The sequence below is a fragment of the Crotalus tigris genome, unplaced genomic scaffold (genome assembly GCF_016545835.1).
Source record: "Crotalus tigris isolate CLP2741 ecotype Arizona unplaced genomic scaffold, ASM1654583v1 scf7180000021948.665609621:419813, whole genome shotgun sequence".
Taxonomy (NCBI): domain Eukaryota; kingdom Metazoa; phylum Chordata; class Lepidosauria; order Squamata; family Viperidae; genus Crotalus; species Crotalus tigris.
Window position 1 is genome coordinate 234,926 of NW_024098774.1, and position 25,655 is coordinate 260,580.

General features: G+C 49.4%; 1 protein-coding gene across 5 annotated transcripts in view; it reads left to right on the top strand.

Moving 5' to 3' along the window:
* Positions 1 to 25,655, top strand: part of MYO18A (myosin XVIIIA) — a 199,789-nt gene that overhangs the window by 69,844 nt on the left and 104,290 nt on the right. For 3 of the 5 annotated variants that reach the window (XM_039319030.1, XM_039319031.1, XM_039319029.1), the window contains exons 3-12: positions 228 to 296; positions 4,148 to 4,273; positions 8,574 to 8,661; positions 11,012 to 11,121; positions 13,155 to 13,331; positions 14,025 to 14,235; positions 15,454 to 15,596; positions 16,989 to 17,089; positions 20,489 to 20,552; positions 22,004 to 22,148. In XM_039319030.1, the coding sequence (XP_039174964.1) occupies positions 228 to 296; positions 4,148 to 4,273; positions 8,574 to 8,661; positions 11,012 to 11,121; positions 13,155 to 13,331; positions 14,025 to 14,235; positions 15,454 to 15,596; positions 16,989 to 17,089; positions 20,489 to 20,552; positions 22,004 to 22,148 (1,234 nt within the window). The remainder of the gene's footprint in view (positions 1 to 227; positions 297 to 4,147; positions 4,274 to 8,573; positions 8,662 to 11,011; positions 11,122 to 13,154; positions 13,332 to 14,024; positions 14,236 to 15,453; positions 15,597 to 16,988; positions 17,090 to 20,488; positions 20,553 to 22,003; positions 22,149 to 25,655) is intronic. The other 2 variants (XM_039319032.1, XM_039319033.1) reach the window with 1 other exon arrangement.

The following is a 25,655-nucleotide window of genomic DNA, read 5'->3' on the forward strand; positions in this document are numbered from 1 at the left end:
GGACTTGCCCAGGGCTTGCTAAATGTCTGCACCCCAACGCCTGTTCCCCGTCCTTCCACACTGCACGGGAAGGGAGTGTGCACTGAGCTTTTCCATGCAAGTGTTCACAACGGGTGTTTGTGTGTGTGTGTGTGTGTGTGTGCACAGCTGCATGTAGGCTTGCGTCCTCTTGAAGCATCCTTTGACTCAGATTTGCTTCTTTCTGCCCTGTGGCTCCTTCCAAGCAGACATCCCCGCCAGCCCAGCCAGAAGACATGCCGCCACCTTGCCCGACCGCTGGAGAGAAGCCCAAGCAGGTGTGTTGTGGGTGCGAAAGGCAGAATAGAAAGACTTTTTGCGGCGCGTTTGTGAGCATTGTCCTTGTGGGCTGAGTTACGCTCGGGCTGACGTGATGTTTCACCAGGGGTGGGATTCAAATAGGGGACCAACTGATTCTCTGTGTGAATGCCGTTTCCGGAAGGAAGCCCGTTCTGGGCCTGGGCCACAAAAAATTAGCTACCGTTTCTGCTGAAATGGTGCGAACCGGCTGAATCCCACCACTGGATCTGATCGATATAGATAAATATAGATAGATAGGTATCATAGATAGATAGATAGATAGGGGGGTAGGAAGGTAGGTAGGTAGGTAGGTAGATGGGTAGGTGGGTAAATGGGTAGGTGGGTAGGTGGGTAGATAGGTAGATAGATATGATAGGTAGGTAGGTAGAGGTAGGTAGATAGGTAGGTAGATAGACAGACACAGATATAGACAGATAAGGTAGATAGATAGATAGATAGATAGGTAGATAGACAGACAAATATAGGTAGGTAGGTAGGTAGGTAGGTAATGATAGATATGATAGATAGCTAGATAGACAGACAGACATACAGACAGATATAGTAGGTAGGAAGGTAGGTGGATAGGTAGATATAGATAGGTAGGCAGACAGATATGATAGGAAGGTAGGTAGATATGGATATGATAGACAGACAGACAAATAGATATGGTAGGTAAGTAGGTAGGTAGATAGATATAGATAGATAGACAATCAGACAGATATGATAGGTAGGTAGGTAGGTAGATATAGATAGATAGATAGATAGATAGATAGATAGATAGATAGATAGTTAGATAGATAGATAGATAGATTAGATAGATAATAGATAGATAATAGATAGATAGATAATAGATAGATAGATAGATAGATAGATAGATAGATAATAGAGATAGATAGATAGATAGATAGATAGGTAGATAGATAATAGATATAGATAGATAGATGTTAGATAGATAGATAGATAGATAGATGATAGATAGGTAGATGATAGATAGATAGATAGATAGATAGATAGATAGATAGATAGATAGATAGATAGATATGATCAGTGGTGGGATTCAAATAGGCGAACCACTGGTTCTCTGTGTGGATGCTACTTCCAGAAATCCATTCTGGGCCTGGGCCACAAAAAAATTAGCTACCGGTTCTTCCGAAGTGGTGCGAAACGGCTGAATCCCACCACTATCACCGTGTGTTCCCTGGTTCAAAGAAGCAAGGAAACTGCTTGGTTTCAGGATCCACCCTTCGTCTTTAAGAGAGAGCCCACAGCGAATGCCGAATTCCCCTTTAACCTGTGAGCTGGCTTGTTGTCTCGCAGACGTCTCACGACCCAACTAGGGAACATCATCAGCACTAGCACGGAGTGCCGTTTGCTGTCGGTTTATGTTCCGCTTCTGTTGCTGTCAGAATATAAACCGACAGCCGACAGCACTCCTTGCTAGCGCTGACGACGTTCCCTAGTTGGGTCATGAGACGTCTGCGAGAAAACAAGCCAGCTCAGAGACCACCCAGGACCACCTCATTTCAACCCTGCCCTACAAATATTCTCCTTCCTTGGTCCCATTTAACCCGCAAGGCTCCCTTTTCAGACAAACACCCAATTTGCAAAAAGACACACGCAATCACGGTCTCCCTGGCCTTGTTTTGGGCACCCTCTCAAGATACTGATCAAAAAGAGAAGCAACCTGGAGGATGGAGAACCTCCTTAGATAGTTGTTTTCAAAGCTGTTGAAGTCTCTCCCTTTTGGGGGGGGGCTGCCCCCCTGCTTGTGCCCTGCTCGGGTCACCTGGTGTCAACGCTGCTAACATCGGATGTGTTTGCTTTGACAACAGTGGCAGAGGCCACCATTTTCTTCTTATCTTTTATTTATTTATTATTTATTTATTTATGAGACTTATATACCGCTTTAAGTGCAAGCACTCTCTAAGCGGTGTACACCAGTAAGCAATGTATATCTATATTTACATTGCCCCCAACAATCTGGGTCCTCATTTTACCTACCCCGCAAGGATGGAAGGCTGAGTCAACCTTGAGCCGGTGAGATTTGAACCGCTGACCTGCTGAACACAGTCAGCTAAAGTGGCCTGCAGTACTTGCACTCTAACCGCTGCGCCACCTCGGCTTTTACTCTTAGAATTGGAGTTAGATGATGCTGGGGGGAGGAATGTGCATGAGAGTTTAGCTCAGTGGTTCTCAACCTTAATGCCGCGACCCCCAACCGGTCGTAAGTCGAGGACTACTCAACCAGTCGTAAGTCGAGGACTATTTTATTTATTTATTTATTTACAAATATTTATATGCTGCCCAATCCCAAAGGACTCAGTGGTGCAGCACCATTGGCAGAATGGGACTTTTGGCGGGCTCAGCAGGGCAGAGACAGCCTGGACAATTCCTATTGGCTTTTGAAAGCCAATAGAGTTAGACTCTATTCAAGAGAGTCTCTTCTATTGGCTTTCAAAAGCCAATAGAATAAAAGGGAGTAGCACAGCTAAGGAAAAGGGGGAAAAAAATGGCGGACTGCGTTGTTTGGCGACCCCCGTGAAATGGTCGTTCGACCCCAAATGGGGTCCCGACCCACAGGTGGAGAACCCCTGGTTTAGCTAGACCAGTGATGACGAACCTGGTAGGGACCGAGTGCCCAAACTGCAACCCAAAACCCACTTATTTATCGCCGGGGGCCAGGCATGGCTGTGGTCATGGCAGACTGGGTGGGTATGGCCAAGGTGGGCGTGGTCACCTCGATGTTGCTCGTGGGGAGGGACGCCTGTGAGGGCTGGGCAGGGTTGGGGGAGATCCAGGGGGTCTCTGGCAGGTGGGGCAGTGGGCAGGAGGCTCGTCCTGCGGGGTGAGGCAAGGCAAGGCGAGGCGGGGGTGCCATTGTCGCAGGGCAAGGCAAGGCAGGAGCCGGGGGGGGCTGCTGCCTGACACCGTCGGCCCCCGCACACAGAGGCCAGCGAGCGCATGGGGGCCGACAGTGTCCGTCAGCAGCCACAGCCTGCCGGCCCCTTGACTGGCGCACTCTGGGGCTCCGCAGCAAACCGCCAGCAGTTCACAGAAGCCGCCTCTGAGCTGGATGGCTGCCGGACAGTTGAGGAGGCGATGCAGTGGGTCGTGCCTGGGAAAAGGAGAGCATGGGAGGCCAGGAGGGATGGGACGGGAGGGAAACCAACCATGCTGGGATGCATCCGGCCACGTGGGACCTCCGCGAGTTAGTAGGCGGCTGGTTGCCATCTCCGGGGCATGGTGCGCGTGCCCACAGAGAGGCCTCTGAGTGCCGCCTCTGGCACGCCTGGCATAGGTTCGCCACCACTGAGCTAGACATAACAATACTGGACCTAGCGTGAGAACCAAGGGTATTGAAATAAGAGGTGATAAGGAATGGCGGGCTGGAGAACTGGAAGGGAAGCCTGCATTTCAAACTAATTGGAGAATGTGATTTAGGACTGTTCATTGGAGGAGGGAATTGTGCTTTGATACTAGGTGCCCAGGGGAGGGGAATCCAAATTTTGGCTTCATGTCCTGGTTCCGACTGATGAAACTCTTCCAAGAACTTCCGAGGCATTGTTTACCTTTAAGAATCTTTATTCGAGAAGTATAGGTCGGCACTAACATAACCCTTCGCCGGGGGTTACCCCCTTGGTGCTTCCTGTGTCTTTTGGCTCACACCCAAAAAGGCTGATCAAGGGGGGGGGTCTCTGCGGCTGCTGTGTCCCCCTCCTCGGCACACTGTCCGGGCCCAAGTTCCCCCCAGGGACAGATCCTCCCCGCCATGTCCCCCTATCCCTCTGCTCATCTTTCTCTTTTCTCTCCTCTCCCCTTGCTGCCTCAGCCGGAGCCCGTGAGCGCCGTGGCTGCCCCCGGCCAGGTATGGTATCCCAGCGCCCCGGACCCTCCTCCTCCTCCACCTCCCGCCTGCCTCTGGGTTGATGTGTGTGCTCGCGCGACATGCTGGAATGTAAGGCTCCTTCCCATCTGCTCGGGGCTTTGGGGTGCTCTGGCAGGCAGGCGTGGCCTTGGGAAGGGGCTTCTCTGGGGGCTCCAGGCTGTGAGCCAGAACAGGGCTCTCTGGCTGAGGAAGGGAGGCCAAGCTGCACTCTGCATTCAGAGTGGGAGGGTCTAGAGGACCTCTGGGGTCCCCCGGTCAGTGGAATCTAAGCAAGGAATGAGGGCGTAAGGACGGGATCAAGGAAGGGAGGAGGAAGATGGAGTGGAGAGGAGAGGAGAGGATGGAAGGAAGGAAGGAAGGAAGGAAGGAAGGAAGGAAGGAAGGAAGGAAGGAAGGAAGGAAGGAAGGGAGGGAGGGAGGGAGGGAGGGCAATGGATAGAAACTACTCAAGCAGAGAGAAGCAATGTAGAACTAAGGAGAAAGGAAGAAAGGGAGGGAGGAAGGAAGGAAGGGCAAGGGAAGGAAGGAAGGAAAGGAAGGAAGGAAGGAAGGAAGGAAAGAAAGAAAGAAAGAAAGAAAGAAAGAAAGAAAGAAAGAAAGAAAGAAAGAAAGAAAGAAAGAAAGAAAGAAAGAAAGAAAGAAAGAAAGCCAGGCAACGGATGGAAACTAATCAAGGAGAGAAGCAACCTAGAACTAAGGAGAAATTTCCTGATAGTTAGAACAATTAACCAGTGGAACTCCTTGCTTCCAGAAGTTGTGAATTCTCCAAAACTGTAAGTTTTCAAGAAGAGACTGGACAGCCCTTTGTCTATAATGGAATAGGGCTTCCTGCCTGAGCAGGGGGTTGGACTAGAAGACCTCCAAGGTCCCTTCCAGCTCTGTTATTCTGAAGTCCACCCCTCTTGAAGTTCCGTGAAGTTGGGAAACGCCCTCCTACAGCACGAAGACCCCTGTGTGTATTTTTGAGCAGAACAAACGCTGAAGCTTGTGGCTGGGGTTTCCGGGTGTTGACAGAGTGGGCTTCGGTATTTGCAAACCCGGTCTTGGCGTGGGTGGATGATGGGTGTGTGTGTGTGTGTTGCGTTGTGAAGCCATTTCCTTCTGCCAGGGTGCTCTGCAGGGGACCTGGCCCTGAGCAGTGCTTTGGAAGCGATGATTATAAGCCTCTCCTAACCTTGGAAGGCCACTTTCCACCCGTCTTTTCACGCGCAAAAATAACAACTTCCCAGGCCTTGTTTCAGATGGAATCGGATCTTCAACCAGGGCGCTGTGGAGCTGACCTTCCATCCCACCCCAGTAGAGGTCATGACTGGAAGGGTCTTCCCATCTTTTCTTTGGAACTGCCCTCCAAACCCTTCCATCCCATCCTGATAGGCCAGGATCAGAAAAAGGTCTCACCTTCTCCTTGGAGCTGGTCTTCAACCAAGGTGCTGAGAACCTAACCTTCCATCCCACTCTGGTAGACTTCATGATCAGGAAGGGTCTTCTCATCTTGTCCTTGGAGCTGGTCTCCAACCAAGGGTCTGAGAACCTAACTTTCCATTCCACCCTGGTATACCTCATGACCTGGAAGGGCCTTCCCACCTTCTCCTTGGAGCTGGTTTCCAACCAAGCACTGAGAACCTAACCTTCCATCCCACTCTGGTAGACTTCATGACCAGGGAAGGTCTTCTCATCTTCTCCTTGGAGCTAGTCTCCAACCAAGGGTCTGAGAACCTAACCTTCCATCCCACTCTGGTAGACTTCATGACCAGGAAGGGTCTTCTCATCTTGTCCTTGGAGCTGGTCTTCAACCAAGGTGCTGAGAACCTAACCTTCCATCCCACTCTGGTAGACTTCATGACCAGGAAGGGCCTTCCCACCTTCTCCTTGGAGCTGGTCTCCAACCAAGCTACTGAGAACCTAACTTTCCTTCCCACTCTGGTAGACCATGACCAGGAAGGGTCTTCTCATCTTCTCCTTGGAGCTGGTCTCCAACCAAGCGCTGAGAACCTAACCTTCCATCCCACTCTGGTAGACTTCATGACCAGGAAGGGTCTTCTCATCTTGTCCTTGAAGCTGGTCTCCAACCAAGGTACTGAGAACCTAACCTTCCATCCCACTCTGGTAGACTTCATGACCAGGGAAGGTCTTCTCATCTTGTCCTTGGAGCTGGTCTCCAACCAAGGTACTGAGAACCTAACCTTCCATCCCACCCTGGTAGACGTCATGACCAGGAAGGATCTTCTTGTCTTCCCCTTGGGGTTGACTTCCAATCGGTGCTAGAAACTTAACCTTCCATCCCACTCTGGTAGACTTCATGACCAGGGAAGGGCCTTCCCGTCTTCTCCTTGGAGCTGGTCTTCAACCAAGGTGCTGAGAACCTAACCTTCCATCCCACCCTGGTAGACGTCATGACCAGGAAGGGTCTTCTTGTCTTCTCCTTGGGGTTGACTTCCAGTTGGTGCTAGAAACTTAACCTTCCATCCCACTCTGGTAGACTTCATGACCAGGAAATGTCTTCCCACTTTCTCCTTGGAGCTGGCCTCCTTCCTTCCTTCCACCCACCTTTCCCCAGCTGCGAAGTTCAATATTGGCCGAGGAGAAAACCTCATCACACAACCTATATCTGGGAGAGCTCAGAGTTGCCTAGAGCAGTGGTTCTCAACCTTTCTAATGCCACGACCCCATAATACAGTTCCCCATGTTGTGGTGACCCCCAACCACTTATACATCACCGGGTGCCAGGGGCGTGGCCAAAGAAAAGGGGGGGGGGAAATGGCGGATAGCCTTGTTTGGCGACCCCCGTGAAATGGTCGTTCGACCCCAAATGGGGTCCTGACCCACAGGTTGAGAACCACTGGGCTAGAGAGAGAGACTTTAGGTTGACCTCCTCAGAGGAGACCAGACATGCTTCCTCCTTTCCCCCAGGTGAGCCCAGGCTCAGGGATTTGTGTCAGAGCATGCCCAGTCTTATTGCATTGAGATAACCCAGGAGTAAACAGTGGTCTACCTTAAATGGTGGTTTATCTTACACTATCTACAACATCATACACCAGGAACAATATACTGTACACACAGCAGGGTCCACACACCACAGTCACAGCAGGAAATGGAAGAGGGAGCACAGAACTGTGGAGCCTGTCCTTTTATAAAAGGCTCTTAAAGAGACACAGACCCTGCTGGCTCTTAAAGAGACCCTGCTGGCTCTTAAAGAGACCCTGCTGGCTCTTAAAGGGACACAGACCCTGCTGGCTCTTAAAGGGACACAGACTCTGCTGGCTCTTAAAGGGACATAGACCCTGCTGGCTCAAAGGGACACAGACCCTGCTGGCTCTTAAAGGGACATAGACCCTGCTGGCTCTTAAAGGGACATAGACCCTGCTGGCTCAAAGGGACACAGACCCTGCTGGCTCTTAAAGAGATACAGACCCTGCTGGCTCTTAAAGGGACACGGAACCTGCTGGCTCTTAAAGAGACACAGACCCTGCTGGATCTTAAAGGGACATAGATCCTGCTGAGTCATTCCCACCATTACATCATACATTACATCAGATGGTTAGCTTCTAAATCATTACCTTGACAGTTTGCATGTAGTGTCCATGCATCGATGGCCGCCTGCCTCTCTCGGGAGGATTGGCAATTCATGCTGCATGCTTACCCCCCCTCACCCCCCACCCCAGTTATGGATACCCTCTTTGGAAAGTTGAAGGAGAACGATGGCAACCAAAAGGCCGTCGGCCTCACTCTCAAGCTCCCTTTGTGTGTGCGTGTGTTTGTGTTAATCCACTAAATGACAAGCGGAGGGTGGACTGATGGAAAGAGTATGCAAGGTGGGACCAGGGAAAGAGAGCAGCCATGGACTGTTGCGTGGACCGCTCCGCGGTGGCGCTGAAAGGCGATTGGTGCCCTAACCTTCCATCCCACCCTGGTAGACTTCATGTCTTATTGTCAAAGCACAGGTAGTCCTCGACTTAACCACCGCCCTTCAGCCCAACGTTTCTGTTGCTAAGCGAGAAATGCGTTAAGCGAGCTTGGCCCCCACGTTACGACTTTTCTCGCCCCCCGTTGTTAAGCGAATCACCCCCGTCGATAAGTCAGTCGCCCCGGTTGTTAAGCGAATCCAGCATCCCCCATTGGCATTGCTTGTCGGAAGGCCACAAAAAGGGATGCCGTGACACCCTCCGGGCACACCGCCACCGTCATAAATACGGGTCAGTGGCCAAGCGTCTGAATTTTAACGACACGGCCCACAAGGAGGCTGCAAAGGTCGTAACCGTGAAAAACGGGTCCCAAGTCGCAATTTTTCAGCGCTGTTGTAAGTTGGGGAGTCCCCGCCAAGGGTGCGCCAGTAACATCTCCCCTTCTGTTCTCCAACCCGCCACGGCAGGCCAAGACGGAGGAGCAGATTGCTGCCGAAGAGGCCTGGTGTGAGACGGAGAAGGTGTGGCTGGTTCACAAAGATGGATTCTCGCTGGGTGAGTGAGGGGCCCCGAGTGGGTGGGGGAGGGGGGCTGTCTTTGGGGGGAGCCCCCCGTGCACGTTCAGTACCCCATAACGTCTTGTTTGCCTTTTTGGTGGGGTTAGAGCTGTGGTTCTCCACCTGTGGGTCGGGACCCCATGTGGGGTCGAACGACCATTTTACGGGGGTCGCCAAACAACGCAGTCCGCCATTTTTTCCCCCCCTTTTCCTTAGCTGTGCTCCTCCCTTTTATTCTATTGGCTTTTGAAAGCCAATAGAATAGACTCTCTTGAATAGACTCTAATTCTATTGGCTTTCCAAAGCCAATAGGAATTGTCCAGGCTGTCTCTGCCCTGCTGAGCCCGCCAAAAGTCCCGTTCTGCCAACAGTGCTGCACCAGTTGAGTAGTCCTCGACTTACGACCGGTTGAGTAGTCCTCGACGTACGACCAGTTGGGGGGTCGCGGCATTAAAAAGGTTGAGAACCACTGGGTTAGAGAGCCAGTGGGTTAGTTTCCACCCTGCGATGACGTGACAACCTGCACGCAGCAGGTGCCTTTGAAACATCGGAAGGATGGATTGCCTCTCTCTGATGAGGATCCTGTGGGTCAGAGGGAGGAAGGGGGGAGAGGGGGAAGCAGCCTGGTGGACATTGGAATTAGGTGGGGTGCTTGGTGCTCCCTGAGTTGGGTGGTCTTCCGCACTGACTGAGGAGGTTCCCTAGTTGGGTCATGAAAGGTCTGCAGGAAAACCACCAAGCTCAGAGAACACCAAGGACCCCACAGTCCTTTCCTCCTCCTCCTCCTCCTCCTCCCTCTCCCTTCTAGCACTAATGATGTTCCCTAGCTGAGTCATGAAATGTCTACAGAAAAACCACCAAGCTTAGATAGCACCAAGGATCTCATATCCTTCTCCTTCTCCTCCTCTGTCCCTTCCTGCTCCTGCTGCTGCGTCTGCTCCTCCTCCTCCTCCTAGCACTGATGATATTCCCTAGCTGGGTCATGAAACATCTGCAGGAAAACCACCAGGCTTAGAGACCACCCAGGACCCCACAGTCGTCGTTCTCCTCCTCCTCCTCCTCCTCCTCCTCCTCCTCCTCCTCCTCCTCCTCCTCCTCCTCCTCCTCCTCCTCCTCCTCCTCCTCCCTTCTGGTACTGATGATGTTCCCTAGTTGGGTTAGTGCAGTGGTTCTCAACCTTTTTAATGCCGCGACCCCCAACCGGTCGTAAATCGAGGACTACTCAACCGGTCGTAAGTCGAGGACTACTCCACTGGTGCAGCACCGTTTGCAGAATGGGACTTTTGGCGGGCTCAGCAGGGCAGAGACAGCCTGGACAATTCCTATTGGCTTTTGAAAGCCAATAGAATGAGACTCTATTCAAGAGCGTCTATTCTATTGGCTTTCAAAAGCCAATAGAATAAAAGGGAGGAGCACAGCTAAGGAAAAGGGGGGAAAATGGCGGACTGCGTTGTTTGGCGACCCCCATGAAATGGTCGTTCGACCCCAAATGGGGTCCCGACCCCACAGGTTGAGAACCATTGGGTTAGTGAAATGTCTGTAAGGAACCCACCCAGCTTAGAGAGCACCAAGGATCCCATAGTCCCCCCCCCCATCCTCCTCCTCCTCCTCCTCCTCCTCCTCCCTTCTGGCACTGATGATGTTCCCTAGATGGGTCATGAAACGTCTGCAAGGAAACCCACCAAGCTCAGAGAGCACCAGGGACCCCACAGTTCTCCTCCTCCTCCTCCTCCTCCTCCTCCTCCAGCACCACCACCACCACCACCACCACAGTAGTGTTAAGTCAAGGAATTACTCCCTGGAGTAATTAATTTCGTGAAACCATGACCTTTCCTAACCGTGAAAACCAAGGCCGACTTTTAAAAGTTGTTTAAAAAAATAGGAAGCGCAGAAAAGGGGCTTCGACTTTTCCTTTTTCTGCTCCTGGTCTTCGTTGCTTTAGGGCAGGGGTCTTCCAACTTGGCCCTTGGATGACTTGTGGACTTCAACTCCCAGAATTCCTCAGCCAGGCACGCAAGTGCCTGGCTGAGGAATTCTGGGAGTTGAAGTCCACAAGTCATCCAAGGGCCAAGTTGGAAGACCTCTCCTGTAGGATGTGGTGTCAGTTTTGGGGACAGGTGTGTGCATCCATGTGTTTGTGTGTGTGTGTGTGTGTGTGTGTATGTATGTGTTTGTGTGCGTGTGTGTGTGTGTGTGTGTGTGTGTGTGTATTTGTGTGTGTGGTCCAGCAGGTGGCAGCAGAGCCCCGCTGATGAGCCAGAGGTGTGTGGCTCTGTCTGGGGGAGGGTCTGTCTGGCTTGACCCCTGGGAATTCACGTCCCCTTCTCTTATTCTGCCTGCATTCCCAGCAAGCCAGGTAAAGTCGGACGCTGCCAGCACCTTGCCGGAGGGGAAGGTCAAAGTGAAACTGGACTACGATGGGGCCGTTCTGGAAGTGGACGAAGATGACATTGAAAAGGTAGGAGGGGGAAGCTGGGCCGGGGGTCCCAAAAGGGATGCTGAGACCCTGGAAAGAGTGCAGAACAGAGCAACGGAGATGATCAGGGGACTGGAGGCTGAAACATATAAGGAACGGTTGCTGGAATTGGGTATGTCTAGTTCAGTGGTTCTCCACCTTTCTAATGCCGCGACCCCATAATACAGTTCCCCATGTTGTGGTGACCCCCAACCACTTATACATCACCGGGTGCCAGGGGCGTGGCCAAAGAAAAGGGGGGAAAAAATGGCGGACTGCCTTGTTTGGCGACCCCCGTGAAATGGTCGTTCGACCGCAAATGGGGTCCCGACCCACAGGTGGAGAACCACACTGGTCTAGTTTAACGAAGAGAAGGACGAGGGAGGACAGGATGGCAGTGTTCCAGTATCTCAGGGGCTGCCCCAAAGAAGAGGGAGTCAAGCTATTTTCCAAAACACCTGAAAGCAGGACAAGAAGCAACAAGGTGACCTAGAACTAAGGAGGATATTTCCTGATGTTGAGAACAATTAACCAATGGAACAGCTTGCCACCAGAAGTTGTGGGTGCTCCAACACTGGAAGTTTTTAAGAAGAGTGGACAGCCATTTTTCTGAAATGGTATAGGGTTTCCTGCCTGAGCAGGGGGTTGGACTAGATGACCTCCAAGGTCCCTTCCAACTACTACTACTGCTGCTACTACTACTACTTCTTCCTCCTCCTCCTCCTCCTCCTCCTCCTCTTCTCTCCTCTTCTTCTTCTCCTCTTCTTTCTTCTTCTTCTTCTTCTTCTTCTTCTTCTTCTTCTTCTTCTTCTTCTTCTTCTCCTTCCTCCTCCTCCTCCTCCTCCTTCTTCTTCTTCTTCCTCCTCCTCCTCCTCCTCCTCCTCCTCCTCCTCCTCCTCCTCCTCCTCCTCCTCTCTTCTTCTTCTTCTTCTTCTTCTTCTTCTTCTTCTTCTTCTTCTTCTTCTTCTTCTTCTTCTTCTTCTTCTTCTGATGCCAATGGAACAGCTTGCCACCAGAAGTTGTGGGCGCTCCATCACTGGAGGTTGTTAAGAAGAGGCTAGACAGTCACTTGTCTGAGATGGTATAGGGTTTCCTGCCTGAGCACGGGGTTGGACTAGAAGACCTCCAAGGTCCCTTCCATCTCTATGATTCCAACTCTACCTATCTTAAAGCATACTGGCTGGGGAATTCTGGGTGTTGAAGTCCGAGGGAGATCCAAGCTGGAACTAAGGAGGAATTTCCTGACAGGGAGGACAATTAATCAGCGGAACAACCTGCTTCTGGAAGTTGCGGGTTCTCCATCATAGGGGGGTTTCAAGAAGAGAACAATTTGTCCGGAACTGGGTGTAAGGTTTGGGAATAGGTTGGACTAGAACACCTCTTGAAACCCCTTGTAACCCTAGGACAGGGCTAGGCCACCTTGGCTCTTTTATGACTGGTGGACTTCAACTCCCAGAATTCCTGAGCCAGCATGGGGGAACTATGGCCCCTTCATGACTTAAGGACTTCAACTCCCAGAATTCCTGAGCCAGTATGGGGGAACTATGGCTCCCTTCATGACTGGTGGACTTCAATTCCCAGAATTCCTGAGCCAGCATGGGGGAGAACTATGGCCCCTTCATGACTGGTGGACTTCAACTCCCAGAATTCCTGAGCCAGCATGGGAGAACTATGGCCCCCTTCATGACTTGTGGACTTCAACTCCCAGAATTCCTGAGCCAGCCATGCTGAGGGGAAAGGGAGAGGTTTCCAAGCTGAGCCATGCTGGCTCAGGAATTCTGGAAGTCCACGAGTCATGAAGCGGCCATAGTTCCCCCATGCTGGCTCAGGAATTCTGGGAGTTGGTCCACCAGTCACGAAGGGGCCATAGTTCCCCCATGCTGACTCAGGAATTCTGGGAGTTGAAGTCCACCAGTCATGAAGGGGCCAAGGTTGCCTACCCCTGCCCTAGGGTTTTATTATCCCACAGACTGCTCCTGGTCCAGTCCAAACTAACCTGTTTTTCCTTTTGTCTTCCCAATCTCTTCTTTGATCAGGCCAATCCTCCATCGTGCGACCGATTGGAGGACCTGGCCAACCTGGTCTACCTCAATGAGTCCAGCGCCTTGCACACTCTTCGTCAGCGCTACGGCGGGAACCTCATCCACACCTACGCCGGCCCCAACTTGGTGGTCATCAACCCGCTCAGCTCTCCATCCATGTACTCCGAGAAGGTGGGTGTAGACCAGGGCTCTTCCAACTTCTCCCTTTGATCACTGGTGGACTAACTCCCAGAATTCCTCTGCCAGGCATGCTGGCGGAGGAATTCTGGGAGTTGAAGTCCACAAGCAGGGGTCTTCCAACTTGGCCCTTTGATGACTGGTGGACTTCAACTCCCAGAATTCCTGAGCCTGGCTGAGGAATTCTGGGAGTTGAAGTCCACAAGTCATCAAAGGGCCAAGTTGGAAGACCCCTGGTATACATGGTGGCCCCAGAAGGACGTAACCCCGGCAGTCCTCCACTTACGACCACAGCTGGGTGCCGTATTTCCGTTGCCAAGTGAGACAGGTGTTAAGGAAGTTTTGGCCCCCGTTTTACGACCTTTCTCGTTGTTAAGTGAGTCCCTGCAGTTGTTAAATGAGTAACCCGGTTGTTGCTAATCTGGCTTCCCCCCCGTTGGCTTTGCTTGTGTGAAGGGCGCAAAAGGGAGTCATGTGACATCCCTGGGCACGCTGCATCCGTCATAAATACAAGTCAGTGGCCAAGCGTCCGAATTTTGATCACGTGACCACAGGGGGGGTGCTGCAACGGGCGTAAGTGTGGAAAAACAGTCCTGAGTTGGCTTTTTTGGGCGCTGTTGTAAGTTTGGTCCCTAAACGAACGGTCGTAAATGCGAGGACCGCCCCCCCCCCGGTTGCTTCTTGCAGGTGATGCACATGTTCAAGGGGTGCCGGAAGGAGGAGACCTCCCCGCACGTCTACGCCCTGGCCCAGGCCGCCTACCGGGCCATGCTGATGAGCCGCCAGGACCAGTCCATGGTCTTCCTGGGCAGCAGCGGCAGCGGGAAGAGCACCAGCGCCCAGCACCTGGTGCAGTATCTGGCCACCATCGCCGGCAGCCCCGGGAGGGTCTTCTCAGGTGGGTCTCTCTCTCTCTCACACACACACACACACACACACACACACCCTCGCGTTGGGACCTGGCTGGACAGACAGCGGGTGGCCTTCCTTCCTTCCTTCCTTCCTTCCTTCCTTCCTTCCTTCCTTCCTTCCTTCCTTCCTTCCTTCCTTCCTTCCTTCCTCTTTCTTTCTTTCTTTCTTTCTTTCTTTCTTTCCCTCTTCCTTCCTTCCTTCCTTCCTTTCTTTCTCCTCCTCCCTACCACTCTCTGTCTCTCTCTCTCTCACTCTCTATTTCTCTCTCCTTTTCTTTCTTTCTTTCTTTCTTTCTTTCTTTCTTTCTTTCTTTCTTTCTTTCTTTCTTTCCCTCTTCCTTCCTTCCTTTCTTTCTCTCCCTCCCTCCCACTCTCTGTCTCTCTCTCTCACTCTCTATTTCTCTCTCCTTTTCTTTCTTTCTTTCTTTCTTTCTTTCTTTCTTTCTTTCTTTCTTTCCTTCCTTCCTTCCTTCCTTCCTTCCTTTCTTTCTTTCTTTCCCTCCCTCTTTCTTTCTTTCCCTCCCTTCCTTCCTTTCTTTCTCTCTCTCGCTCACTCCCACTCTCTGTCTCTCTCACTCTCTATTTCTCTCTCTTTCTCTCTCTCACTTTCTTCTTTCTTTCTTTCTTTCTTTCTTTCTTTCTTTCTTTCTTTCTTTCTTTCTTTCTTCCCCTCCCTCTTTCTTTCCCTCTTTCTTTCTTCCTTCCTTCCTTTCTCTCTCTCTCTCCCTCCCTCCCTCTCTCTGTCTCTCTCTCACTATTTCTCGCTCTCTCCCTCCCTTCCTTCCTTCCTTCCTCTCTCCCTCTCTTTCTTCATCCCTCCCCCCCTCTCTCTCCCTCCCTCTCTCTCATTTCCTCCCTCCCTTCGTTCTCCCTCCCTCTTTCCTTTCCTTCCTCCCTCCCTCTCACCCATTCCCTCCCTCCCATTCCCTTCTTTCCTCCGTCCCTCCTTCCTTCCCTCTTAAAGGATGCTGGGGAATTCTGGGAATTGAAATCCCTAACTCTTAAAAGTAACCACGATTAGACACCCCTGCTCTAGACCTTAGCCATGGCCAGTGAGGGCGGAAGCATGCTGTGTGCTGGAGCCACACCTGCACACACACACAGACACACACAGACACACACAGACACACACACAACACAGATACACACACACACACCACAGACACACAGAGGCTAACCAGGCTGCCCTCCTTCTGCCCCGGCAGTGGAGAAGTGGCAGGCCCTTTACACCATCCTGGAGGCTTTCGGGAACAGCAGCACCAGCCTGAACAGCAACGCCAGTCGCTTCTCCCAGATTATCTCGCTGGACTTTGACCAGGCCGGGCAGGTGGCCTCGGCTTCTGTGCAGGTGAGCCCGGGGGGGTGTGTGTCGGGGGGGTCTCAGTCCTCCAAGCTCTCACCTCTCTACCTGGAGCCGTTCCTGGGGCTTGAGAATGGCAAATCGCATGCTGGCTGGGGGATTCTGGGAGTGGATGTCCCTAACCCCTCTTAAAGCAGGCTGGCTGGGGGATTCTGGGACTGGAAGCCCACCCCTCTTAAAGCAAGCTGGCTGGGGAATTCTGGGAGTTGAAGTCCTTCTCTCTTAAAACAGGCTGGCTGGGGAATTCTGGGAGTGGAAGCCCACCCCTCTTAAAGCAAGCTGGCTGGGGAATTCTGGGAGTTGAAATCCTCCTCTCTTAAAGCAGGTTGGCTGGGGGATTCTGGGAGTGGAAGCCCACCCCTCTTAAAGCAGGCTGGCTGGGGGATTCTGGGAGTGGAAATCCACCCCTCATAAAGCAGGCTGGCTGGGGGATTCTGGGACTGGAAGCCCACCCCTCTTAAAGCAGGCTGGCTGGGGGATTCTGGGAGTGGAAGTCCACCCCTCTTAAAGCAGGCTGGCTGGGGGATTCTGGGAGTGAAAGCCCACCCCTCTTAAAGCAGGCTGGCTGGGGGATTCTGGGAATGGAAGTCCACCCCTCTTAAAGCAGGCTGGCTGGGGAATTCTGGGAGTGGAAGCCCACCCCTCTTAAAGCAGGCTGGCTGGGGGATTCTGGGAGTGGAAGCCCACCCCTCTTAAAGCAGGCTGGCTGGGGGATTCTGGGAGTCCACCCCTCTTAAAGCAGGCTGGCTGGGGGATTCTGGGAAGTGGAAGCCCACCCCTCTTAAAGCAGGCTGGCTGGGGGATTCTGGGAGTGGAACCCCTCTTAAAGCAGGCTGGCTGGGGGATTCTGGGAGTGGAAGCCCACCCCTCTTAAAGCAGGCTGGCTGGGGGATTCTGGGAGTGGAAGCCCACCCCTCTTAAAGCAGGCTGGCTGGGGAATTCTGGGAGTGGAAGCCTACCCCTCTTAAAGCAAGCTGGCTGGAGAATTCTGGGAGTAGAAGCCCACTCCTCTTAAAGCAGGCTGGCTGGGGGATTCTGGGAGTGGAAGCCCACTCCTCTTAAAGCAGGCTGGCTGGGGGATTCTGGGAGTGGAAGCCCACCCCTCTTAAAGCAGGCTGGCTGGGGGATTCTGGGAGTGGAAGCCCACCCCTCTTAAAATGGGCAAGGTTGAGAAACCTTGTTTGAGGTTGACTGGCACCCACTCGTCTTGTATGACGATGGTGCCGTGGACAGAACCAGCATCTCCTACATCCACGTCATGTCAAGTCAAGTCACCACCATCCAAGACTGAGAAGAAACCAAACTGGGCCACCATCAGAGGCTCCTGGTCCTACCAGGGGTGCCCACACCAAAACCTTCTCTTCCCGCTGCTTTTTTCAGACCATGTTGCTGGAGAAGCTCCGCGTGGCCAAGCGTCCCACCAACGAGGGGACCTTCAACGTCTTCTACTATCTCCTGGCCTGTCCGGACAACGCCTTGCGGTAAGGAGACTCTTGAGGTCTGGGCTTAGAATTTGGGGGACCTCAAAAGTCAGGTGCTGTGAAAGGAAGGGGGGGAGAGGAGGAGTCTTCAGGATGACCCTGTTTGGATCTGGGCTGCTTCTATACCTGGCAGAAGGTGTCCATCTTCCTAGACTGTCCATGGTGTGAGTTTAGGGCCCCTGGACCTCAGGGGGAAGAGTCCCATCCCCACTCAGTATCCCCACTTGCCATGAAAGGGAACCCCATGTCTTGGTGGGTGAAAGAGTGAATAGGATAGAATGGACTGGACTGGACTAGACTAGAATAGACTAGAATTGACTAGACTAGACTAGACTAGACTAGACTAGACTAGACTAGACTAGACTAGACTAGAACAGAATAAAACAGAATATAGAATAGAATAGAAATAAAATAAGAATAGAATAAGAATAGAATAGAAAAAAAATATGGAATGGAATGGAATAGAATAGAATAATGAATAGAATAGAATAGAATAGAATAATGAAGAATAGAATAGAGTAGAATAGAATAGAGAATAGAACAGAATAAAGAATAGAACAGAATAAAGAATAGAACAGAATGGAGTATAGAACAAAATAAAGAATAGAATAGAAAATATGGAATGGAATGGAATAGAATAATGAATAGAATAGAGTAGAGTAGAGTAGAATAGAATAGAAAATATGGAATGGAATAGAATAGAATAGAATAGAATAGAATTGTTGTTGTTGTTGTTAATTGCGAAGTCGTGTCCGACCCATCGCGACCCCATGGACAACGTTCCTCCAGGTCTTCCTATCCTCTACCATCTTCTGGAGTCCATTTAAGTTCACACCTACTGCTTCAGTGACTGCATCCAGCCACCTCATTCTCTGTCGTCCCTTTCTTCTCTTGCCCTCCATCTTTCCCAGCATCAGGCTCTTCTCCAGTGAGTCCTTCCTTCTCATTAGGTGGCCAAAGAATTTGAGTTTCCACTTCAGGATCTGGCCTTCTAAAGAGCAGTCGGGGTTGATCTCCTCCAGGACTGACCGGTTGGATCGCCTTGCAGTCCAGGGGACTCGCAGAAGTCTTCTCCAGCACCATAGTTCAAAGGCCTCAATTCTTTTGCGCTCAGCCTTTCTTATGGTCCAACTTTCACAGCCATACATTGCAACTGGGAAAACCATGGCCTGGACTATACGCACTTTTGTTGGCAGGGTGATGTCTCTGCTTTTTAGAATGCTGTCTAGATTTGCCATAGCTTTCCTCCCCAGGAGCAAGCGTCTTTTAATTTCTTGGCTGCAGTCCCCATCTGAGGTGATCTTGGAGCCCAGAAAAATAAAATCTGTCACTACCTCCATTTCTTCCCCATCTATTTGCCAGGAATTGAGAGGGCCGGATGCCATGATTTTGGTTTTCTTAATGTTGAGTTTCAAGCCAACTTTTGCACTCTCCTTCTTCACCCGCATCAAGAGGCTCTTTAGTTCCTCTTCACTTTCTGCCATCAGAGTGGTATCATCTGCGTATCTTAGGTTGTTGATATTTCTCCCGGCAATCTTAATTCCAACTTTTGTTTCATCTAGCCCTGCCTTTCTCATGATGTGCTCTGCATATAAGTTAAATAGGCAGGGCGACAGTATACAGCCTTGCGGACTCCTTTTCCAATTTTGAACCAATCAGTGGTTCCGTGTCCAGTTCTCACTGTTGCTTCTTGACCCACATATAGGTTTCTCAAGAGACAAATAAGATGGTCTGGTATTCCCATCTCTTTAAGAACTTGCCACAATTTGTTGTGATCCACACAATCAAAGGCTTTTGCATAGTCAATGAAGCAGAAGTAGATGGTTTTCTGGAACTCCCTAGCTTTCTCCATGATCCAATGTACGTTGGCAATTTGATCTCTAGTTCCTCTGCCTCTTCGAAATCCTGCCTGTACTTCTGGTAGTTCTCGATCCACATACTGCTGGAGTCTAGCTTGTAGGATTTTAAGCATAACTTTACAGAACAGAACAGGGTTGGAGGGGACCTTGAAGGTCTTCTAGTCCAGCCCCCTGCTCAAGCAGGAGAACCTTTACCATCTCAGACAGGTGGATGTCTACTCTTTTCTTAAAATCTCCAGCGATGGAGCGCCCACGATTTCTGAAGTCCAGCTGTTCCACTGGTTGATTGTCCTCACTGTCAGGAAGTTTCTCCTTAGTTCCAGGTTGCTTCTCTCTTTGATCAATTTCCAACCATTGTTTCTCGTCCTTCCCTCTGGTGCTCTGGTGAACAACTGACCCCCTCTTCCTTGTGGCAGCCCCTCAGATACTGGAACACAGCTATCATGTCTCCCCTATTTCTTCTTTTCTTTAGGCTAGCCATTTTTAGACTAGATTAATATTTATATGTAAGGATGTAGGTATATACATACATTGTATATAGCGTGTTTATAAGTGTGTTATGTATGTGTACACTTTTGAGAGCAGGCAACAGAATTTTATTTTTAATGTCTAGTCTAATGAAGAGAAGGACGAGGGGGGACATGATAGCAGTATTCCAATATTTGAGGGGCTGCCCCAAAGAAGAGGGGGGAGGATTAGCCTATTCTCCAAAGCCCCCGAAGGCAGGACAAGAAGCAACAGATGGAAACTTATCAAGGAGAGAAGCAACCTGGAACTAAGGAGAAACTTCCTAACAGTTAGAACAAATAACCAGTGGAACTCCTTGCCTCCAGAAGCGGTGAATGCTCCAACACTGGAAGTTTTTAAGAAGAGACTGGACAGCCATTTGTCTGAAATCGTATATAGAGTTTCCTGCCTGAGCAGGGGGTTGGACTAGATCAGAGGTAGGCAACCTTGGCTCTTTTATGACTCGTGGACTTCAACTCCCAGAATTCCTGAGCCAGCCATACTGGCTCAGGAATTCTGGGAGTTGAAGTCCACGAGTCATAAAAGAGCCAAGGTTGCCTACCCTTGGACTAGATGACCTCCAAGGTCCCTTCCAACTTTATTATTATTATTAACAACCTGCCTCCAGAAGCTGTGAATGCTCCAACACTGGAAGTTTTTAAGAAGAGACTGGACAGCCATTTGTCCGAAATGGTCTAGGGTTTCCTGCCTGAGCAGGGGGTTGGACTAGATGACCTCCAAGGTTTCTTCCAGCATTATTATTATTGTTCTTGTTGTTATAAATATATGCCGGTTGCCGAGCGTCCGAATTTTGATCACCTGACCACAGGGATACTGCAAGGATGGAAAAGGGCCGTCAATCGCCTTTTTTAGTGCCCTTGTAATGCCAAACGGTCGCTAAACAAACGTCTATAAGCTGAGGACCCCCCTGTAAAAGCAGCCCGGGCGGGCTGGGCAGGGATAGCCAAAGGGCCAGATGTCTGGTCAACCTGTGGCTTTCTGTGACCTCCTCTCCTCTTCCTCCTCTTTGCAGGACCGAGTTGCATTTCAATCACCTGGCCGAGAACAACGTCTTTGGCATCCTGCCGCTGTCCAAGGTATCCGGGCTGGTTGGGAGGGCGGGCATTTCGCCTGGACTGGTCTGGAGCAGGGGGAGAGCTGGGGTGGTCTTGACCAAGATCTACGAGGCCTCTTCTGCGGAAGCCGCTATGCTGGAACAAAGAGGAGGGGGTCACGTTATTCTCCAAAGGACCAGAGGGAAGGAAAAGGAAAAATGGTTGGAAACTCATCAAGGAGAGAAGCAACCTGGAGTTAAGGAGAAACTTCCTGACAGGGAGGACAATTAGCCAGTGGAACAGCTTGCCACCAGAAATCGTGGGCGCTCCATCACTGGAGGTTTTTAAGAAAAGACTAGACAGCCAACTGTTTGAGATGGCATAGGTTTTCTTGCTCGAACAGGGGGCTGGACTAGAAGACCTCCAAGGTCCCTTCCAGCTCTATTTGATTTGATTTGATTCGATTCTCTATTCTATTCTCCATTCTAATCTATATTCTATTGTCTATTCTATTCTATATTCTATTCTGTATTCAATATTCTCCATTGTAATCTATATTCTATTCTCTATTCTATTCTATATTTTATATCCATTCTAATCTATATTCTATTCTGTATTCTATATTCTCTATTCTATTCTCTATTCTATTCTATATTTATTATCTATTCTATTGCATATTCTATATTCATTCTAATCTATATTCTATTCTGTATTCTCTATTCTCTATTCTATTCTCTATTCTCTATTTATTCTCTATTCTATTCTATATTCTATATTCATTCTAATCTATATTCTATTCTGTATTCTATTCTATATTCTATTTTCTATTCTGTATTCTATATTCTCTATTCTGTTCTATATTTTATTCTCCACTCTAATCTATATTCTGTTCTCTATTCTAATCTATATTCTATTCTGTATTGTATATTCTACATTCTATTCTCTATTCTCTATTTATTTATTCTATTCTATATTCTATATTCTATATTCATTCTAATCTATATTCTATTCTGTATTCTATTCTATATTTATTCTCTATTCTATTCTATTCTCTATTCTATTCTATATTCTATATTCATTCTAATCTATATTCTATTCTGTATTCTATTCTGTATTCTATTCTCTATTTTATTCTCCATTCTAATCTATATTCTATTCTCTATTCTAGTCTCTATTCTATTCTGTATTCTATATTCTCTATTCTATTCTCTATTCTATTCTCCATACCATTCCATTCTCTGCCCGGCGAGGTAGCAAGGATGCTCTCAGTCTTCTCACGGTTTACACGGAGTTTTAATTAAAGGCTTATCTTGCTTTTCCCTCCTTGCTGGGAGAGGACCGGCGCAAGATCTCCCGGGCCTAACCCTGCTCTGACGGAGTAACCCTCTTGAGGCTGGCGCTAAAAAAACAACAACAAATGACTTCAGGGTTTTACAACAGTCTTTCTTTCCTTCTTGATTTTTTTTTCTTTCTCTTTTTCTCTTGGGCTGCAGCCGGAGGAGAAGCAGAAAGCGGCCCAGCAGTTCAGCAGGTTGCAGGCGGCCATGAAGGTGATGGGCATCTCTGGGGAGGAACAGAAAGTCTTCTGGCTCGTCCTGGGCGCCATTTGCCACCTGGGGGCGGCCGGAGCCACCAAAGGTAGAGTGGTGTGTGTGTGTGTGTGTGTGTGTGTGTGTGTGTGTGTCTGGCATTTGGCCAAGAGGGGCTTCCTGGCAAGAAAGGGGGTTGAAGTCCTGTGTCCAGTTCTGGTCATCACGATGCAAAAAAGTCACTGAGCTTTAGAAAGTTTGCAGAGAAGAGCCACAAAGAGGAACAGGGGACTGGAGGCTAAAGCATATAAGGAAAGGCTGCTGGAATTGGGGATGTCTACTTTAAGGAAGAGAAGGATGAAGGGGGACAATAGCAGTGTTCCAGTATCTCAGGGAGTCAAGCTATTCTCCAAAGTGCCTGAAGGCAGGACAAGAAGCAACGCATTCTGCCGCACAGCTCCCAGAGACCGGTGAGGTCCCATAGATTGGGCCTCCTTCAGGTCCCGTCGGCCAGACGATGTCGGCTGGCGGGCCCTCGGGGAAGGGCCTTTTCTGTGGTGGCTCCGACCTGGTGGAATCAACTTCCCCCCGAGGTTCGAACTACTCCCACCCTGCTGGCCTTTAAGAAAGCCGTTAAAACTCTCCTGTTCCGGCAGGCCTGGGGCTGATGTCCCCGGGGGGGCGGGATATGACCGGACTCGCGGTATGATTGTATTATTTTATTATTTTATTATTTTATTGTTTTATGACTGTTTTTAACTTTGTACGCCGCCCTGAGTCCTTCGGGATTGGGCGGCATATAAATATTAAAAATAAATAAATAAATAAATAAATAAATCAAGGAGAGAAGCAACCTGGAACTAAGGAGAAACTTCCTGACAGTCAGAACAATTAACCAGTGGAACCACCTGCCTCCAGAAGCTGTGAATGCTCCAACACTGGAAGTTTTAAAGAAGAGACTGGACAGCCATTGGTCCGAAATGGTACAGGGTCTCCTGCTTGAGCAGGGGGCTGGACTATTGGCCAGGAATTGAGAGGGCCGGATGCCGTGATCTTGGTTTTCTTAAGGTTGAGTTCCAAGCCCACTTTTGCACTCTCCTTCTTCACCCGCATCAAGAGGCTCTTGAGTTCCTCTTCGCTTTCTGCCATTAGAGTGGCATCATCTGCATATCTTCGGTGGTGGATATTAGCTCAGGTCATATTGTCCAATTAATCTTCCAGCAATTGTTACGAGAAGATTGTTTTAATTTTGTACGCCGCCCTGAGTCCTTTGGGATTGGGCGGCATATAAATAAAATAAAATAAATAAATAAATAAGAAAACTTCCGTCCGTCAAAATATTCCGTCGACGGTTTCGGCTCTCGCACGGAGAGGGAACACCTGTGGGACCCTAACTCCCCCCTCCCCATCACTGTTGGCAAGCTAGAAGCTCTGTGGTGGTCCTATAGACCAGTGGTTCTTAACCTTTTTGAACGAATCGCCTCCTTGAGCCAATGAGGAAGTTGTCATCGCCCAACATAACCTCTCAATCTCAACATAGGAAATAATTCTTCAATTTATGCAAACCCTTGTTTTGTTTTCTTTAAAATTGTCCTCAGGACATATCGATGCAAATAGTTTATTTCCAGTCTTTTCCCCCATATCTCAACTGTGTGAAAAATTTTAGTGCCACCCGTCACTTGATTCCCAAACTTCGCGATACATGTATTTCATTATTATTTATTCAAGACACTGAAATGGAATGCCCACTGAAAACAAATTCAATGGCAAGAAAGTGAAATGCCCGAAAAGAAAAACAGTAACGTTTAATGATTGAATTACAAGTGAAATTTAAGACGCAAAAAGAAATATAAAAAGGGTAGAGGCTGCTGCGCAACGCGCATGAAGATAAGCGATGCGTCTTCACATACGTACGGCGTTCTGTGCTGAAGCTAGCTGGAGGAACATTTGAAAACACAATTCAATCCACTAATAGCCAGCGATCTGATGTTTTTGTACGACAGATATGCAGCGATTCACTGTACGAAAAAGTCTCAAAAGTGTCCCCAAAACTTCTCACTCCATTGCCCCCATATCGCCCCCTTTTCATTCCTTCACCCCCGTGTCGCCTCTCTTTGTTCCATTGCCCCCCTGAAAAATGAAATTGGGGGGGTGATATCGCCCAGATTAAGAACCACTGCTATAGACAGTAAAGTTCGTATCTTGACAGCTAGTTTCTTTCTCCCAAGTTGAAAAGAGGGGTAATCCCTCGTTGCTAGAGACCCCCTGCAAGGATGGATCACTTCTAATTTGAGGAGGGGACACCGTCAGAAGCCCGAGGATGGAAGGACAAGGAGGATGGAAGGACACTGGAAGTTTTTAAGAAGAGACTGGACAGCCATTTGTCCGAAATGGTGTAGGGTTTCCTGCCTGAGCAGGGGGTTGGACTAGATGACCTCCAAGGTCCCTTCCAACTTTATTATTATTATTATTATTATTATTATTATTATTATTATTATTATTATTATTATTATTAAATATAGCTAGACCCACCTGGAATTCCCCACTCCTGCTTTGGCTGCCTTCGGTTTACCTCATTTATTGGAAGCATTTTTTATTTTTATTTTTAAACTGAAAAAGCCTCTCAAAGTAGGTCACGGGAAGTTAGAAATAATCCCTGGGTTCGTTTTGGACCGTCAAGGATTTTTAAAGGGAGGCGGGAAGCAGGAGAAGAAAGCAAACTCAAGGCCCCGTTCTTAAAACGGGGTTTTGAAAGGCCCCGTTTGAACCGAAAGGAAGAAAGAAAGAAAATTCCCTATGCTGCGGATCTCCTTAAATTTTCCTTTTTAAAAGAAAACAAAAGAAAACCACGGCACGGTCGCTCGTGCCCGCTGCTTCCGAGTTCCTTTTAACGCTGGTGGTTTTTCAAGATCTGCAAACTTTCCCCCCCAAAAAAGATTTGAAGGAGGGGAAATATATATTCGCGGAAAGGCAAGCCCGCATTGCATTGTTATAATAATAATAAAGTTGGAAGGGACCTTGGAGGTCATCTAGTCCAACCCCTTGCTCAGGCAGGAAACCCTATACCGTTTCAGACAAATGGCTGTCCAGTCTCTTCTTAAAAACCTCCAATGTTGGAGCATTCACCGCTTCTGGAGGCAAGGAGTTCCACTGGTTAATTGTTCTCACTGTCAGGAAGTTTCTCCTTAGTTCTAGGTTGCTTCTCCCCTTGATTAGTTTCCATCCGTTGCTTCTTGTCCTGCCTTCAGGGGCTTTGGAGAATAGCTTGATTCCCTCTTCTTTGGAGCAGCCCCTGAGATATTGAAAGGCTGCTATCATGTCCCCCCTCATCCTTCTCTTCATTAAACTAGACAGACCCAATTCCAGCAACCGTTCCTTACATGTTTTAGCCTCCAGTCCCCTAATCATCTTCGTTGCTCTTCTCTGCACTCTTTCCAGAGTCTCAGCATCGTTTTTACATCGTGGTGACCAAAACTGGATGCCGTATTCCAACTGTGGCCTTACCAAGGCATTGTAAAGTGGTATTAACCCTTCACGTGATCTTGATTCTATCCCTCTGTTAATGCAGCCTAGCATTGTGTTGGCCTTTTTGGCAGCTGCAGCACACGGCTGGCTC